Raw genomic sequence first — 18,654 nt, forward strand, 5'->3', positions numbered from 1 at the left:
CACTCTATGAATCTTTCCCAGTGAATTGTGGAGATCTTGTCTGTCCTTTGAGGCACATGGGGGGAATTGTGGGAAGGCACTGGAGTCCTGAGAGGGGCTTAGCTTGCCTCCTCACTGCAAAGTGATTGGGTAAACCCCCAGCTGGGCCAGCTAGCACCACCACACGGGGGTGAGAGGATGGGGGGAGGAGTGATGGGGTGACATCCCAAGAAGAGCATGAGTTAACTCTGCAGGGAAGACACAGGGTGTGTGATGCAATGAATGGCTCAGGCTGACCTGTTCAGCTCAACCTGAGCAGAACAGGTGCTGAAGGGACAGCACCCTCCCTCCCCTACCTGTACCGCCTCCAATCCCCCAGGAGTACAATCAGCCCTCCCCCCTGCATCACGGGGTCCGTGGGACACCCCCTCCCCCTTAGCAGGACCCCAACCCTCCCCTCTGCACCACGGCGGCCGGGGGGGGACCCCCAACCCTTCCCTTTGCCCATGGGGATCGGCGAGACCCCAACCCTTCCCCATCACCACCAGGAGCCAGGGGGCCCCGCCCCTCCCTGGCATCACAGGGTGCAGCTGCTCGGGTCCGAGCCGTCCCCTCCCCCGCAGCCGGCCTGCAGCGCCGATGCCCGGGATAGGGGCGGTGGGAGCGCGGTGCAGGCACCGGCCGAGGAGGAGCCCCAGGAAGGGCCCCGAGGCCGAGCCGGGCCAGGCCGGGGCCGCCATGGACGCAGCGATCTGGATCTATCAGTTCCGGCTGATCGTGCTGGGCGACTCCACCGTGGGCAAGTCCTGCCTCCTGCACCGCTTCACCGAGGGCCGCTTCCCGGGGCCGCTGCACTGCGACCCCACCGTGGGGGTGGACTTCTTCTCCCGCCTGGTGGAGATCGAGCCCGGCAAGCGGGTCAAGCTGCAGCTGTGGGACACGGCGGGGCAGGAGCGGTTCAGGTACGGGCGGCTCGCCTCGCTCCCGGCCTCCTTCCAGCGCCTCTGCCTCCCCGCCCATCCCCGCGCCGCCCCGGACCGCGCTCCTGTCTCCCCGCCCATCCCCGAGCCGCCCCGGGACCCCACCCCTGCCTCCTCCTCGCCCAGCGCCAGGACCCTGCCCCTACCTCCCCGTGCTGCCCCAGGACCACCTGCCTCCCCGCCCATTCCCGTGCTGCCCCGGGACCCTGTGCCCGCCCCTGCCTCCCCGCCCATCCCCATTCCACCCCCAGGATCCCGCCTCTGCCTCCCCCTGCTGCCCTGGGACCCCCTGCCTCCCCGCCCATCCCCCCGCCCCCCTAGCACCACGCCTGGGACCTCCATCCTGCCCCCTACCCTTTCCCGATCATTCCTGTGCCTCCCCTGCACCACACCCCATACCCGGGCTTCCCCTTCGCCCTCCAGTCTCCACAACACACCTTGGACACACCCTGTTGCACCCTGATCTCACCCGGGCCTCCCACCTGCTGCTCCTCCCCTGCATAGACCTTAGTGCTCCCTATTCCCCCCATCCCTCGGGACCACACTGTCCCCCTAGCTGGTTACACTGCTTTCTAGGGTCTCCACTCTCCCTGGAACTGCCTGTAACCACAGGAACTCACCTCCATCCCAACCCCCACACTCCTGTCCTTCATCACACACTTCCCAGTCCAGCCACTGGGACACCCCTCCTGTCTCTCCTCCCTCTGGAGAAGGCAAAGCCAGACATCTCTCTTTCCCCAAAGGCACATCCTCCTCTCCGGCCTTCCCCTTCCCCACCCCACCCCCCCACCCCCATACAGAAGGGATGAATAGTGCCATTGTCCCATCTCTTCACCCCTCCATCTCTGCCCCTACACCTCCACTGGGAGTAGCAATTCCCTCTCCCTCATCTGCCTCCTCCCTTGCAATAGGGGATCTTTACTCCCTGCCTCCCTCCAGTCTCTTACTTTCTCACCACCTTAAAGCTAGTCCCCTCCCCCATCTCTCCTTCCTCTGCAGTAGGGGGGAAGCTAGCCCCCTCCCCACTCCAAGGAGCTACCACCTCTCAGTTGTACCAGTGCTAGAGCCATAGTGTAGACACCTTGCTGTCTGGACTGTTGGTTGCCTGTCTTCTCTAGTGCCCTTTAATGCCTTCACACTCCCAGTCCTAACCTGGGCTCTCTCCCCTCTACTTTGGCCCGCTCCTGGAGAGTCTCTACCTGCACCCTGGGCTGCGGGCGGCTGCCCTGCTGCTCCGCGCTGAGCTCCCTCACTGGCCACTGCCGGCGACAAAAGGGAGCAGCACCGGCGGTGGGCTGAGGCGGCGGCGCAGCTGCTGCCAGAGGAGGCGCACACATAATGGCAGCTCTTCCCCTGGCACCCACCACAGGGGAGGCAAGGGGGCTTCCGGGGCCTGGCCCCTAGGAGCACGTGAAGTGATGGTGCCGGGTGAGTGTGCTGCCGGGGGAAAAGGGGGGCCCCTCCCCCAGAGCTTGCTGCTGCCAGGTGGGAGAGGGCTGGGGGGACTATGGAGTCCTCCTCTCTGTCCCCAGCCCTGGGTCAGCCTGCCTGTACCCCAAATTCCTCAGCCCCAGCCCACCCCCAGATCCTTCACCCCCAGCCAGAGCCCTCACCCCCCCCCGCACCCTAACCCTCTGCCCCAACTCTGAGCCCCCTCCTGCACCGTGAACCCCTCATCCCCAGCCCCATCCCACAGCCCTCACCCTGCACCCCAACCATCTGCCCTAGCCCTGAGCCCCCTCCCACACCCCAAACCCCTCACCCCCAGCCAGAGCCCGCATCCCCCCATACCTCCCCACATTGTGCAATAAAGGGAAACTGTACTGTTTTCAGTCCATTTTTACATTATTTTAAAATATATATATCAGCTTTCCAGGCAGGTATAGGGAGGGGGTAGGACTTGGACCCGTTCTGGACACCACCAAAAATTATACAAACCTGCCACCCCTGAAAGTAACCAGCAACTTTCCTGGGCTTGCATGAGTCAGAAGTGCATAAATATTTTTTGATGAGTCAGGCCTCTCCAAGATTAGTGCAGGATTCACGATTGATAACAATAGCCTTGTCAAGGTTCCTCCCCCACTCTGAACTCTAGGGTACAGATGTGGGGACCTGCATGAAAAACCTCCTAAGCTTATCTTTACCAGCTTAGGTCAAAACTTCCCCAAGGTACAAAATATTCCACCCTTTGTCCTTGGATTGGCCGCTACCACCACCAAACTAATACTGGTTACTGGGGAAGAGTTGTTTGGACACGTCTTTCCCCCCAAAATACTTCCCAAAACCTTGCACCCCACTTCCTGGACAAGGTTTGGTAAAAAGCCTCACCAATCTGCCTAGGTGACTACAGACCCAGACCCTTGGATCTTAAGAACAATGAACAATCCTCCCAACACTTGCACCCCCCCTTTCCTGGGAAATGTTGGATAAAAAGCCTCACCAATTTGCATAGGTGAACACAGACCCAAACCCTTGGATCTGAGAATAATGAAAAAGCATTCAGTTTTCTTACAAGAAGACTTTTAATAAAAATAGAAGTAAATAGAAATAAAGAAATCCCCCCTGTAAAATCAGGATGGTAGATACCTTACAGGGTAATTAGATTCAAAACATAGAGAACCCCTCTAGGCAAAACCTTAAGTTACAAAAAAGATACACAGACAGAAATAGTTATTCTATTCAGCACAGTTCTTTTCTCAGCCATTTAAAGAAATCATAATCTAACACGTACCTAGCTAGATTACTTACTAAAAGTTCTAAGACTCCATTCCTGGTCTATCCCCGGCAAAAACAGAATATAGACAGACACACAGACCCTTTGTTTCTCTCCCTCCTCCCAGCTTTTGAAAGTATCTTGTCTCCTCATTGGTCATTTTGGTCAGGTGCCAGTGAGGTTACCTTTAGCTTCTTAACCCTTTACAGGTGAGAGGAGCTTTTCCCTGGCCAGGAGGGATTTTAAAGGGGTTTACCCTTCCCTTTATATTTATGACAAGCCTCTTAATGTTTTTCAACTTTTTAGTATTTTCCTACAAACAAATGTAAAATACTTATAAACACATGCCTAATAACTAGTAGTTGTTGAATTTTGATTTTGCTGGCAAAGGGCCAATATGTCCAATGACAAGACTATTAGTGGACTCAAAGGGGTGTAAATAAAACACCATTTGAAATCAAATAATAGCCATCATTTAACATGATGATGCTCAGGGGATATGCAATGATGAGTCATGCATGCCGTTGCTTTGACTTTTACCCACTAGTGTACAGGATATGTGTATTTTCCAATACCCAGCAGATACTTACCAGAGGAAATACTGTTAAATATATTTGGTTTGCTAATAGACATTTCTTGACAGTTGGCATGCACAGAAATTATGAAAGCAATTATTGTGTTTAGCCTATTCAAGCATGTTATAAATAGATTACTAAAATATAAACAGTATGTTGGAAACTTGTATATTCTGTCCTCTGTTCATTACACTTAAATGAAGAAAACTGCAACCTTTGGCACGTGGCCCATCAGGGAAATCTGCTGGCGGGCTGGGATGGTTTGTTTACCTTCAGCGTCTGCAGGTTTGGCTAATCGCTGCTCCCACTGGCTTCGGTTTGCCGTTCCAGGCCAGTGGGGGCTGCAGGAAGTGGCGCGGGCTGAGGATGTGCTGGCCGCCGCTTCCCACACTCCGAATTGGCCTGGAATGGCGAACTACGGCCAGTGGGAGCTGCGATCGGCCAAACCTGTGGACACTGCAGGTAAACAAACTGTCCCGGCCCTCCAGCGGATTTCCCTGACGGGCCACATGCCAAAGGTTGCCGATCCCTGCTGTAGATCATAATCAAACTATAGCCTTCGGGAGATTAGAAGATGCCAAAAGGTCTAGGATGCTTTTGTTGTAGCAATAAAAATGACCAAGCAGTGTATAGGTCTGTTTCTCAAGTCTGCTGCAGCTCCTTTGCACTGTCGCACTGGTGCATTAAGGCTGGCTTAATACACTCCCAGAGGATTTCCCTGTGTAAGGGGAATCCATAGTAGTTAGACGCCAGCCCCCCTGCTGGTCCCAAGCCTAGGGGACATCCCCAGAGAAGAGTACATTTGGATGGTGTACTTGCCACCACCATCCTATTCAAATCTCTTTCCTTCTTCTACATCCTATGGTAAAACTTCTGAGAAAGTTACTGGATCTGCCAGTGGTGTCTTGGGATTGGGATCTGATTCTAAGTAGGCTCATGGAAACACCATTTACATTGCTGAGTGTATTACTTCGCATTACTTTTCAATTAAAGTGGCATGGTTTCTACTACTTCTGCAAAGTGGTTAAGCAAGTTGCAAGCCTGGATGGCTCCTTATACTGAGATCAGATAATACAGTGATGGACACAGTTTTATTATTACTAATTAATTGTATTGTGGTAGCACCAAGGGGCTGCAATCATGGACCAGGACCCCGTTATGCCAGGTGCTGTCCAAAGAGAACGAAAAGATAGCTCTACCCAAAGGAGTTTACAATCTAGGGGACAAGAACCTAGATAGACTATGTTTAATGAAGATAAAGTGGTTATTCACCGTGTATTTCTGACCAAGATGGGATAAAATTTAACCTAAATTAGTTAATTTCTTTGCCTACCTTTTTTCCTAAGCCTCACACTCTGCCAGGGAAGCTAGCTTCAGAAAGTCTGTTTGTGGACTCTAAGAAAAAGTCCAAGGAGAGATGATCTATGCTCACAAGCCATCCAAGTGGATTTAGTATTGCCTATAGTCAAGTTTGTTATGACAAATTATTTGTACAAGGGAGATTATGGGAAGTTTTAAAGCTCATTCTACCAGAGTGTTAACATCAATAGCTTCCCTGTAAAGTGTTTCGAATTCTGATATTGCCACTTGTTGCTCTGTTTATTTTTTCACAAAATTATTCTTGGTTCTGAGACTCAGGCTCATGCCCAGATCAGGAGACCACTGCTTCTGTCTTTATTGAATTAAGTATTCACCAGCAAGCATTAGCAGACAACTCCAATAGGAGGGCTCATTTACTATAGCAGGGATCTGCAGAGACAATTTTATGATAGAGAAAAAAAGGTTACTTACCAGTAACTGCAGTTCTCAGAATTTTTTTGCCTCTGCCCATCCATGCTGACACCACTTCTGTGGAGTGTCTTTGCTGAATTAGATGAAGCTAGGAGAAACTCTGGATTTATTAGGGGTGGTGCTTTTTATAAAGGCCTCAGGTCAATGGTACTAATGTTCCAGAATGGTCATACTGCTTTGGAATAGTATGTTCAGAACCACATGAAGACTATGGATGTTGAAAGGCAACGATATTGTCTTTGGCCTCATTTATTCTTCCAGAACTCCGCGGGCTCAGCTTTGGAAATGCATATCTTTTACAGTTAATCTCTTATGAAGGTTTTTGAACATTTTATTAATGTTAGCATTCTTCATTTCTACACACACACATCCCAGCTTTACTTATTTCAGGTAATAAGGAAGAGGTACTGACAGAGATACAGGTGTCAAAGAGGAGGTACTAAGACATTTTGATAAAGAGCAGCAAGACACCGTGGTTTGATGGCATTTATACAACAGAATGTAAATTGGGCACTCCTGTTTACTCTCTTATAATACAAGAACAAAGGTCTATTCAATTAGATTGAAAGATGTCATATTTAAAACTGATAAAATAAATACTTTTTTACACAGTGCATAATTAACCTGTGTAGCTCACTGTCACAAGATATCATTGAAACCAAGTGCGTAGGCTTGGTGAGAAAACAGTTCTTGTACCAATTTAACTACTTTGATTAGAGGTTATATTTTTAATCAAATTAGTTAAATCAGTACAAATCATAGTGTAGATGAAGCTATTTTGGTATAAAGGTGCCTTATAACAGTATAGTTTGTTATCCGTCCCTACACAAATAAGCTACATCAGTTATTTCATTTACCAGTAAAACTGTGTCCACGCCAGGGACACTTCAACTATTCTGGTATAATTAAAGTAGTATGATATGTGTATAGACAAGCCCTTGGTAAGATTTTTTAAAGGATTAGATATTTACATGGCTAATAAGAACATCCATAGTAATGTCAAATAGGATAAAACATTATAACAGATATAAGCTTCATGCTTCAAATCATAAATCAACTTCTAATTGACAGGGGTTAGGAAAAACTTTCCCTCTGGGCAGATTTTTTCCATAACTGTCCATCACAGGGTTTCTTGCACCTTTCTCTGAAGCATCTGATACTGGCCACTGTCAGAGATAGGAACTAGATTAATGGACCACTGATGTGATCCAGTATGGCAATCCCTGTGTTCCTATCACATTCTTCATAGCTCTGCATTCTGTTTCTGCAACGTAGAAGGAGCTTCTAGAGAGGAAGTTGGTTATGGAAGGAGATTTTAAGTAAGCAGATCCAACAGGTGAGTCAGAATGTGATTCTGAATTGGGAGCCAATCTTATTATTTGCACAAAATTTGCAAACGTGAGTGACTGAAGTTAGTCAGGCTCTGAATCCATCCTTAAGTACTAAAACCATGGCCTGGTTTTCAAAGAAGATGAGCAATCCCAGTTCCCATTGAAGTGATACTGTACCAGAGTATATTTGTCTACACATTAAAGCAAAAAAATTAAACTTCCAGGTTAAGTGAGAGGAAACTTTGAACAATCTTATGTGAACCTCACATGAATCCAGACTGGATAGTTTTTTCACATGACCTTCTCACATATTAACACATTTGTTTTTTTCCTATGCTTGACTGAATGCAAAGGTACCTCGTAGGAACAAATAATTTGCTATTGGCAATGTCAGGACAGAATTTAAGAGAGAATGGATCTGTTGCCAGTTTGACTGAGTAATGCTTATCACCTGCCTGGTTCGGTAGTGAGTAGGCAGTGTGGACTTTAAATGATTTGTTCAGCCCTCTCTGGGATTGAACCACTCTTATATAATCTGAGCTGCAGACATACATGCTGTGGAGTGAGTTAAAGACAGAGATTGAACTTGAATGTAGCTTGCCTTGTTGCTCTGAGTTTTTCAGATGTTTACAAGTATCCATGTTTTTAATACAGATTAATTAGTTTTAATACAGATTAAATATAAACTGTGTGAAAGGATATACCTTTATTACTGGGGTAATGGTAAAGGCTCCACAGTTAGGGTCAAAATAGACTACCATCCCCAAACTCACAGCACTTCCTCTTTGAGTAAAGAATGGATTTTCCGTTCACATACAAGTAAATCTGTAAATCAGTTGAAGTTCAAATTAATTAAAAACTGAGTCCTTTAAGAAATTTAGCATGTTTCAATCTTGTCATTGTTCAGAATTATCTTAATAATAGAATAACACAGACTCTTCAACTATCCATATAGTCAAAATGAATTGTAATCTTGTGCATAGGCTGTATTTGAAAAAAACAGACTGAAATTAAACTAAGTTATTAATGATTGTTGTATTTAATTACTATGATTATATAGACTACCGACGGGCTCAGGTAGGGTGACCAGACAAGTGTGAAAAATCGGGACGGGGGGGGAGGGGAGTAATGGGAGCCCATATAAAAAAAAGACCCAAAAATCAGGACTGTCCCTAGGACATCTGGTCACCCTAGGCTCAGGTAACTTTTAAGTGGAGCCATTGTGACTGCAGAGGTAAATCAACCAATTACCCCCCTTCTCCTACAGCTAATTTGCATGCAATAAGTCTATTGGCTGAAATGAGACAGTGGTGTGAAGCAGACTGGACAGTGTGTCAAGTGTTTTCATTGGTTGATTACGTGACCCAATTATCACTGCTCCCTAAAGATTCTTTGACTGCATACCAGCTTGGTCATCTCCGCTTGAAAGTCTCCCCATAGCACTGCTGCCTGAGCTCCACTAAGCACCAAGCCAGACCTTCTGGGGAAACTGAGGGAGGAGTGCATGGGGAGCATTAAACCCCAGAGTCATTGGGATTCTGGCACTGGGCTCATCAAACCTACTCTTATATTTTGCCTGTCTCATTAACACCACCCTCTAACTCATACATCAATAAGAAATTAAGGGTCAGAGTCACCAGTAAAGTTTGCCTGGTTTTCACTGCTGTGATGCAAAGCCGCTGTACACCTATCTTAACTGGCTAATGCACACTGGCTGTTTTGCTCTGCACTGATGTACCAGTGAATTTGCCTGTAAAAGGTATTTTTTAAATGATTTATGGTTGATATTACATATCATCAAACCATTAGAAATTTCACATGGTCAATTTTGCTTTAGGTTTCTTGTTTAATGTTGTTTGAAATTTTTAATAACTTTTAAATAGCAGGGAAATTCCAAAACTGAAAACTACATTTTGATATAGATAAGGTTGAGAATGTGTATTAGTAGTGTAAGGGTAAAACATTGCATAGATGTTGTAATTATCCTAAAACTATGCATTACAAAGCCAGAATATTATATGAATGCATTCTAGCTTTGTAAAGAATGGTTTTGGGATAATTATACCATCCCTGTAATTTTTTAATTGATTGATATGTACTCTCAAATTTAACTCCATTATAATATAGTTCGTAGGCTGGGAATAAAAATAATTCTCTTTCTAAATTAGATAAAAATAAAGCTTTCATTTGGAAAGTTTCTTTCATTTTAGTAAAAATTAGTGAGATCAGAATCAGAAAGAAACTGGTAACTAAATAAGCATGACTCTAAAATGAGCATCACTCTAAGAATACAGTTTGATGTGATTAATATAGCCTCTAATTTATTTTCAGAAACAGTTGTCCAGTGAATAATATCTTATCATTCCTTTCACTTAGAATGACTATCAGGGACATATTTTTTAACCTAATTACTCAGTTTAATCTAAAATGACTTCTGAAGTAAACAATTTCCCCTTTAGTAAAACCAGTTTAATCAGAATTAATTAACCTACACAAGGATTCCGCTAAATGAGAAGTCATAATTTCAATAAAGCATTTTAGAATCTACATTAAACAATATGCTCTCAATTAAAACTAAAGAGTGTGAAATTATTATTCTTTGGAGGGTCAGTCTGCTGCATGATTTTCTGATGGAGCAATCTCATTTTCAACAGGAAACTGTTGTAGAATACAAAGTTATTTTGTGGGCCTTGGAATTGTAGAATTCAGGATCAAAGCCATCTGGTTCCAGTTTAATAGCTACTGTAGCTTTATTTAATCTATTGAAAAGGCAGAGACTTATTAAGATTTATTTTAGCATGTTTTGATCGACAAAGATTAACTTTCTCAAAAAAAACCTGCCTTTTTTGTTGAAAAGTTTTGTATGAAGATTACAAATGTATTATTGATAGCTTTGATACAAACTCTCTTGTTGCAGATCTGAAATGATAGCAGTCCTTTCAAGAATCTGATATCCTTTAGTTAACATCGTTTATCCGGGGGAGGGGGTTGTTTTTGTTTTTTTGAGATAGATTGTTTTACTATATTTAGCAAAAGCACAAATGGTTCATAGTTTCATAACCTGTAACTGGTTTATATGGAATAGAGAATAAATATAGCATTGTTTTTTCTAAATGATTTTTAGACTCAAGTTTAGTAACATTCATAAACTTGGTTTGATTTGTACTTAGCAAATCTTTGTGATATCATGACTCTATCTGGTAAGAGGGAAATATATTTCATTTTCTCTTTTACAATAAATTAAACTTTGTTTAGGGTCTGATATTGCAGCACTTATTTGCACATTGCTAGTGATGTCAATGGGTTTTGCTTATGAACTGCATCATGCTGTTCAAAATTATTGTGATGGTGATCACAAGAAGAATGTCTGAGATGTAATTAAGCTCTTTTCCTTTAAGGTTGGGCAGGACAGAGTGAGTTGAGAAATAAAATTAATACCATTGAAAAATACTAAAAGATTTTCCCTTAGTATTAGTGAGGACCAAATTCTGCCCTTTCATATGGTTTCACAGAATCTATAGATGGATAGACCTATTGTGCATCATCTAGCCCAGGTATGTAGGAGACTAATTCCCATTGAGTTGAATGGGAGTTAGGCACCTAAATAACTTTGAGGATCTGGGCCCTAATCCATTTCCCAACCAATGCTGGAATGTTCCCCAAAATATATTTTTCTAGTGTTTGCTCAGTCTAGTTTTGAAAACCTCAAGTCTGGGGTCTTCCATGACTTCTTTTGGAGTGACTGTTCAACAGCCTAATAGATCTCAGTGCTAGAAAGATTTTTCCTGATTGTCAGCCTCAATTTCCTACTTCTTAATTTTATCTCATCACTCATAATTATACTTTCATGTAATACACTACTCTAAACAGTTGCTTTCCTTGAGGTTGAACCTCTTCAAATATTTGTACACTATTTCCACACATATCTGCCCTCCTTAGTTGTCACTTAATCAAACTATACATATTTAAATCATTTTTAAAAAAATCTTTCTTCATAAGTTATTCTCTCTAACCCTCCTCTCTTGCTATTTTCTGAACTCCTCAAGTTTATCAGATTTTCTTTAGTAATAAGATCTGAAAGTGAAAGATTTATTTGAGTTATGATTGTACCCAAAGATAGAAACTATTCTCTCCCTGATATGATGTCACTTCTTATGTAGTCCAAAATTACAGTTGCTTTTTTTAACCATTTGTTTATTTTGCAGAACTGTTTTTAGGTAATTAAACAAATAATATAGGCCACAAAATCAACATTGCTATAGTGAAGCCATGGAGCTACACTGATATACAGCTTAGGATCTGGTCCTGTATATGTAAAACACACAGGTGTACATGTGGTATTATTTAAAGGCAAATAGTTCATGGGTATTTGATGCCACATAATTCTGTATAAGAAAGTATGGTACTTGTATAGCATTATTTCATTTTCTGTCCCCTATTGCTTATATCACTGTCTGCATTACTGTTTTCAAGGATTTTCTTCAGATTGCTTGCATTATTTACATTATTCCAAGTTAAATCTCATTTTGCTGGCAATATTCCTAGTCCCTCTAGATCCATTTCAATTATTTCTTATGGCCTTGCTTGCATTTGCAATTCATCCAAAGCACCATCTGAAAATGTCAACAACATGCTAGTTATGCCCTCTTCTAAATCATTAGTGAAAATACTGGGTAAGACAGAGCCTGACACAGATCCTTTTGGTATCTCCATTAGACACTTCACACAAAGTATTATCTACCCTGTATTTATGTTTCTTCAGCCAGTTTTCACCAACGTCATTTTCCAGATCCAAGCCAATTTGAATTAATTTTGAGGGTACGATTCCATTGGCTTCACTTTAGAACTGCACACACACACATCCACAATAGAATTTGGCCCTAAGATATTGGAAAAGATCAGTCCAAAATATTAGAATAAACAGTTAGTCTTACCCTAGTATACAGCTGCTACCCCTTTCAAATGCAACTTGCTGTGACTACCAGAATTTAATTATCCCAGGATTCATGTACACATCTGCAACATCATTATTTGAGTTCGTTATGCCTTTATGTTCCAGTTGTTACAAAAAACTTTACAGGTGATAAATTGAACAGTTAAGGAGAGTTGTTGCTGTATAAAAATATGTTATCAAATAGGGTTTACCCTGATCCAAACTATTTTAAGGCTATATACACTTGCTATATAGCATTTATAAAAGAACCTGCCCCCCCACTGTAAAATTAAATAGAATAATTTGTTGGCTGTATTTTTACTCCAAATACTTACCATAAACACAGTAAGTGTATCATTTCAATTGGAAAGGCTTTTTACACTAGTAGTGTTTCTTGTGTCTTCTCCTAGATGCCCCTTCACTTCCTCAAATTAAAAATGGCTAAAATTGAGCTAATCTTTTTGGCTTTGTGAAATACCATTGACAATAATATCATTCTCCCTGTTGCCCAGGCTTGCAACCTCATGGTCATTTTCAACTCTTCTCTCTCTTTCCCGCCTCACACATCCAGGCGTTTGCCAAATCACGACATTCCCTCCCTCATCCCGCACACAGAACATATCAAAAAACTTTCCTTTCAGCAAAAGGCTTGGTTATCTCCTATCCAAATAACTGCTTTTGAGGTTCAGAGTAGGGATGGCAGTTACACTCTATCTCAAACCAATCATTGTCTCCTTCAATCTCAGGTCAGGCTCACCTTTCTCAGAGAAAGGCTTTATTTTATTGGTTTGCTTGTTAGAGGCTAAGAGAACCTGTTTGATTCTGGTATGAATATCGTTCAGCTGGGTGAAACATTCTACTCATAGTTTGGTGGGACACTATTCTAATCTTTTGTCCACAACTATGGTTACAATAGCTCTGAAACCCCATGTTCCCCAGCTGCATCCTCAGAGGTCATCATAGAATCATAGGACTGGAAGGGACCCCGAGAGATCATCTAGTCCAGTCCCTACACTCATGGCAGGACTAAAGTATTATCTTAACCATCCCTGGCAGGTGTTTGTCTAACCTGCTCTTAAAAATCTCCAGTGATGGAGATTCCACAACCTCCATAGGCAATTTATTTCAGTGCTTAACCACCCTGACAGGAAGTTTTTCCTAATGTCCAACCTAAATCTCCCTTGCTGCAATTTAACTCCATTGCTTCTTGTCCTATCCTCAGAGGTTAAGAACAATTTTTCTCCCTCCTTGTAACAACCTTTTATGTACTTGAAAACTGTTATCATGTCCCCGCTCAGTCTTCTCTTTTCCAGACTAAACAAACCCAATTTTTTCAATCTTCCCTCACAGGTCATGTTTTCTTAGGGTGACCAGACAGCAAAGGTGAAAAATCTGGATGGGGGTGGGGGATAATAGGAGCCTATATAAGAAAAAGACCCCAAATCAGGACTGTCCCTATAAAATTGGGACATCTGGTCACCCTATGTTTTCTAGACCTTTAATCATTTTTGTTGCTCTTCTCTGGACTTTCTCCAATTTGTCCACATCTTTCCTGAAATGTGGCACCCAGAACTGGTCACAATACTCCAGTTGAGGTCTAATCAGCACGGAGTAGAGCAGAAGAATTACTTCTTGTGTCGTAGTATATTGAAGGCCTGTGACAGATGAAGTGGAGGAATATTGATTAAAAAACTAGAACAATATATAATTAACATGGCACACATTAAAAGGATTAAAAACTGGCTAACTGAAAGGTCTCAAAATGTAATTGTAAATGGTAAATCAGCATCAAGCGGGTGTGTTTCTAGTGGGGTCCTAAAGTCCTCTGTTCTTGACCCTACACTATTTAACATTTTTATTGATGACCTGGAAGAAAACATAAAATCATCACTGATAAAATTTGCAGATGCCACAAAAATTGGAGGAGTGGGAAACACTGAAGAGGTTAGGAGTACTTGTGGCACCTTAGAGACTAACCAATTTATTTGAGCATAAGCTTTCGTGAGCTGCAGATCACTCACTGATACAGAGCTGTCTGGATTGCTTGGTAAACTGGGATCAATGTGTTTTAATACTGCTAACTGTAAATGAATATGTCTAGGAACAAACAGTGTATGCCAGACTTACACAATGGGGAACTCTATCCTGGGAAGCAGTGACTCTGAAAAAGAGTTCGGGGTTGTGTTGAATAATCAGCTGAACTTGAGCTCCCAGTGTGAAGCTGTGGCCAAAATCCATGGCTGCATTATCAGGGGAATATCAAGTAGGAGTAGAGAGGTTATTTTACCTCTGTATTGGGCATTGTTGCAGTCACTGCTGGAATATGTGTCCTGTTCTTATGTCCACAATTTAGGAAGGATGTTGATAAAGGGAGAGGGTTTGAAGAAGAGTCACGAGAATGATTGAAGGATTAGAAAACATGTTTTATAGTGATAGACTCAAGGACCTGAGTTTATTTACTTTAACAAAAGAGAAGGTTGGGGGTTACTTGATTACAATTTATAGGTACCTGCCGGGGAACAGATATTTGATAATGAGGTCTTCAATCTAGCAGAGAAAGATACAACGCGATCCGATGGCTAGAAGGTGAAGCTAGACAAATTCAGACTATAAAATAAGGAAATAAGATATAGATTTTTAAGAGCGAGGGTAATTAACCATTGGAACAATTTACCAAAGGTTATGTTGGAGTCTCCTTTAAAAACAAGATTGCATATTTTTCTAAAAGCTATGCTCTAGGAATTATTTTGGGGAAGTTCTATGGTCTGTGTTATGCAAACTAGATGATCACAATGGTCCCTTCTGGCCTTGGAATCAATGACAAATGTCTAGAGCCCCAATGCTAAATGTCTCATTCCAAGCCTGAGTGATTGTAGCATAAAGAATTTTGGAAGCCCTGTGCCATAGATAGGCAAGAGGTAAAGAAAGGTTCCTTGTCAGTGCTGTAATAAGTGCATTTGCCCCTCTGATTTCTTTTTGGCCAGAGTTACAGAACTTCCTTTCTTGGTCTTGTGGTATATTTAAAACTGTTAAAATTGTAAAATATCACCTTCAGTTGTCAAGGGCTTTCCTGGTCCTGCTTGTAAGATATGGGGCTCTGTAGGAAAGCGTGCCATCTGGGTCAATCTGCGCAAAGAGCCAGCCTAGAGCAAGGTGGGGTGACTTGTGCCTCTTTGCGTTAGGGAGCAGCTGCTTTTTCTCTCTCTGTCTTTGGTTTTTGCAAGTTAGAGTTCAGGATTCTAAGAAATAAAGTGATGTTATGTTGCAACCTTCCAGAAAGAGTGTTTTGTTTTTTCTAACTTCTCTTTCCGTATCCCATGAACATAACAAGCCTTATTCTTGCTGACCTCAACAGACATGATTATCTGCATGGAGTTTAATATCAAGGAATTGGTTTGAGAGGAGATTACAATAAGTATACTTGTCTATGGCAAACTTAGGTCCCAATTCTGACAACACTGTTCCATGTGCTGAACTATAGAACTATTCACGTGAGCAGTTAAGTACATGCATGAGTGTTTGCAGGCAGGGCCATCCCTAAGGGGATGCGGGGCCTGGGACAAATCAGCCTCCCCGCTAGCCTCCTCGCTGTCTGCCCAGCATGCCTGCCTGCCCAGCCACCACTCACTTCCTTATCCTCCCGACCACTGCTCTCCTCCTTGCCATCCTTCTGCCTGCTCTCCGCTCGCTTCCCCACTAGTCTCCTCAACGTCCGTCCGGCATGCCTCCCCGCCTGACCACCACTCTACTCCTTGCCGTCCTCCCACCCGCCTGCCTCCTCACCCCCTGCCCGCCTGCCGCTCACCTCCTCACCCACCTCCCCGCCGCTCGCCTCCCCGTTAGCCTCCTCCCCTGAATACCGGGACAAATGGCGTCCCAATCGTACATTGGTCAGGACTCAGGACAAAGGGCTAAATATCAGGACAGTCCCAATTTTATTGAAGTGTGGGGCCCCCCTAAGTGCAGGGGCCGGGGCAGTCACCCCGATTTGCCCTATCCAAGGGACGGCTCTGTTTGCAGGATCAGAGCCTTATCTTTAAAAAAAAAATTGTCATTAATGCTGTAAATTTTTTTCTTCTTGAATAAGTGCAACATGGTAATTTTTTTACCAGAAATACCTCTTTCCAAACTGAGTCTGCATCCAAAGTTGATATCAGAGAGGTTGAGTTCAAAGATGCTGCATGCAGTGACAGTTTTTGGCTTTAAGACAATGTGGAAAATGAACGTGATCAAAGACAACTTCAGTAAATAAATTCTGGTTGTGAAAAAGAACCAATGTGTATTTTGTGAAGAGATGGTAGCAAGCAAAGAATGTACTGCTGCACTGAAACATCAACTTGAGAAATGTAATTACATTCCCTTTAAACTTTTCTTTTTTTTCCCCCTTCTTTCTTCACTTTTCAGATCAATAACACGATCTTATTACCGCAATTCTGTTGGTGGCTTACTGGTGTTTGACATCACAAACCGGCGATCTTTTGAGCATGTGAAAGACTGGCTAGAAGAAGCTAAAATGCATGTACAGCCATTTCAGATTGTGTTTCTGTTAGTTGGACATAAATGTGATTTAGTGTCACAGCGTCAGGTTACAAGAGAAGAAGCTGAAAAACTGTCATCTGCCTGTGGTATGAAATACATAGAAACCTCAGCAAAAGATGCCACAAATGTTGAAGAATCCTTTACAATTCTGACCCGAGACATATATGAACTTGTAAAGAAAGGAGAAATTTCTATACAGGATGGATGGGAAGGTGTTAAGAGTGGCTTTGTTCCAAATGTTGTCCATTCATCAGAGGAAGCTGTAAAGCCTAGAAGACGATGCATCTGCTAAACTCATAGCATGCCAAAGAGCATATCAGGTGTTCAGAGAATGATACCAACATAAATAACATCACTTTGAAGACATAATAGATCATGATGTAGCTGAATCACCAAATGATAATTCATTTTTGTATCATTTTGTCTCATTCACAACTTCATAAAATTTAAAGTGCTTTTTCCCCACAATACAATAACTTTGAGCAGTCTTCAAGAAAATAAATTAGATATTGCTTAAGGAAAAATATGTGCTAAGTAGCAAGATGTTGAGAAAATGCAATAATCATCATGGTAACATCCTTTATGGGCTTTGTATTTTGAACAGAGTTTAAAATCAGGCTCTTGTGTATAGGCTAAGTGTTGATAAGCTCATTGCTTCAGTTCATCCTGCCTCCATTTGGGATAAAAATATTATAACCTGTACTTTTTTTATTGTGATTTTTCATTCACAAAGATGGATTTGCTAAAAGACAGTTAAGATTTAGAGCACTGTAGAATTTAATAATATAAATCACTTCGAAGAAAGCAAACTGAAAGATTGCTCCATCAGTGAACACTTTTGTTATGACTGTGAATACAAGCCTTACTAAGGAACAAGAATGTATTTGAGAAGACTAATATATTTATATACTAAAACAGGGAACAGAAGAAATGCAGTTTAGTATGAAATATTTTCCGAATCACCAGTGTAACTAGATGTAATGAAACAAATGGTACAGCCATTATTCTAGATGCACAGAAAATAGATTTTCCAACTACTAGCAGCTATATACCAAGAAGGTAATTTAAAATTTGTGAAGTGTAAAATTTTTGTTCAAAAGAGGAGTTGCTTTAGGCAAGTATGATTATCATATATTTTAAGGAATCAGTTTATACTTCTGAACTATAATAATTAATTCATTCACGAAAATATTTATCACAGTTGATAACCTAATATTCATTGGGCCAGATCCTCAGCTGGGATCACTGGCGTAAAGTTACACCATTTACACAAGCTGAAGATCTTGCCCACCAGCTTTAGAGAATAATTTTGATTCTGACTAGGAGTAAAATTCAAGAAAATATTTAGGGCTGTGTCCTAAGGGGACTCCTGCCCTGAATATGGAGAAAATAGGGATTGGTTTATTCTCAGCCACTCTTTGTCTAACTGTAGTCCACAGAATGAAAGGTTCTGAGAATCTAGCAGTTGGGAATTGGCATGTTGGGAGGGGAGGGAGTCCATAAAAGGATTTCACTCTTAGGAGGTAGGCACAGAATGAAAAAAGGTAGAGGATCCCTGCTCTAAGAAAACAAAGAACACTGAATCCTAAACTAAGAAATTTGACCCAACAGGCCTGCTGCATTTTATCTGACCTTGGGCTCACCTTCCTAACTACCTATGGGCATAACACATACTTGCTTTGTGCAAAATATTCCCCTATGTGTCACTTTTATGCCAAGGAACCCAATGTCACTTGTATCTTGGCAGCAAAACAGATGGATGGCTCACAGCTGATGAGCGCTCACCTCTGAATCAATTGCACTAAAAATCCCT

The 18,654-nt window shown here is 42.5% G+C and overlaps 1 protein-coding gene across 1 annotated transcript; it reads left to right on the top strand.

The window, feature by feature from the left end:
• Positions 1–618: 618 nt before the first annotated feature.
• Positions 619–17,133, top strand: RAB39A (RAB39A, member RAS oncogene family). The gene is made up of 2 exons (XM_077805936.1): positions 619–941; positions 16,707–17,133. The coding sequence occupies exons 1-2, from the start codon at positions 619–621 to the stop codon at positions 17,131–17,133; spliced, it is 750 nt and encodes a 249-aa protein (XP_077662062.1).
• Positions 17,134–18,654: the final 1,521 nt, after the last annotated feature.

Source organism: Eretmochelys imbricata, chromosome 1 (genome assembly GCF_965152235.1).
Source record: "Eretmochelys imbricata isolate rEreImb1 chromosome 1, rEreImb1.hap1, whole genome shotgun sequence".
Taxonomy (NCBI): domain Eukaryota; kingdom Metazoa; phylum Chordata; order Testudines; family Cheloniidae; genus Eretmochelys; species Eretmochelys imbricata.

Coding starts and splice junctions, on each gene's coding strand:
- RAB39A (XM_077805936.1), top strand. CDS start 619: ATGCCCGGGATAGGGGCGGTGGGAGCGCGGTGCAGGCACCGGCCGAGG. Junction 942..16,706: donor GCGGGGCAGGAGCGGTTCAG/GTACGGGCGGCT, acceptor TTCACTTTTCAG/ATCAATAACACGATCTTATT.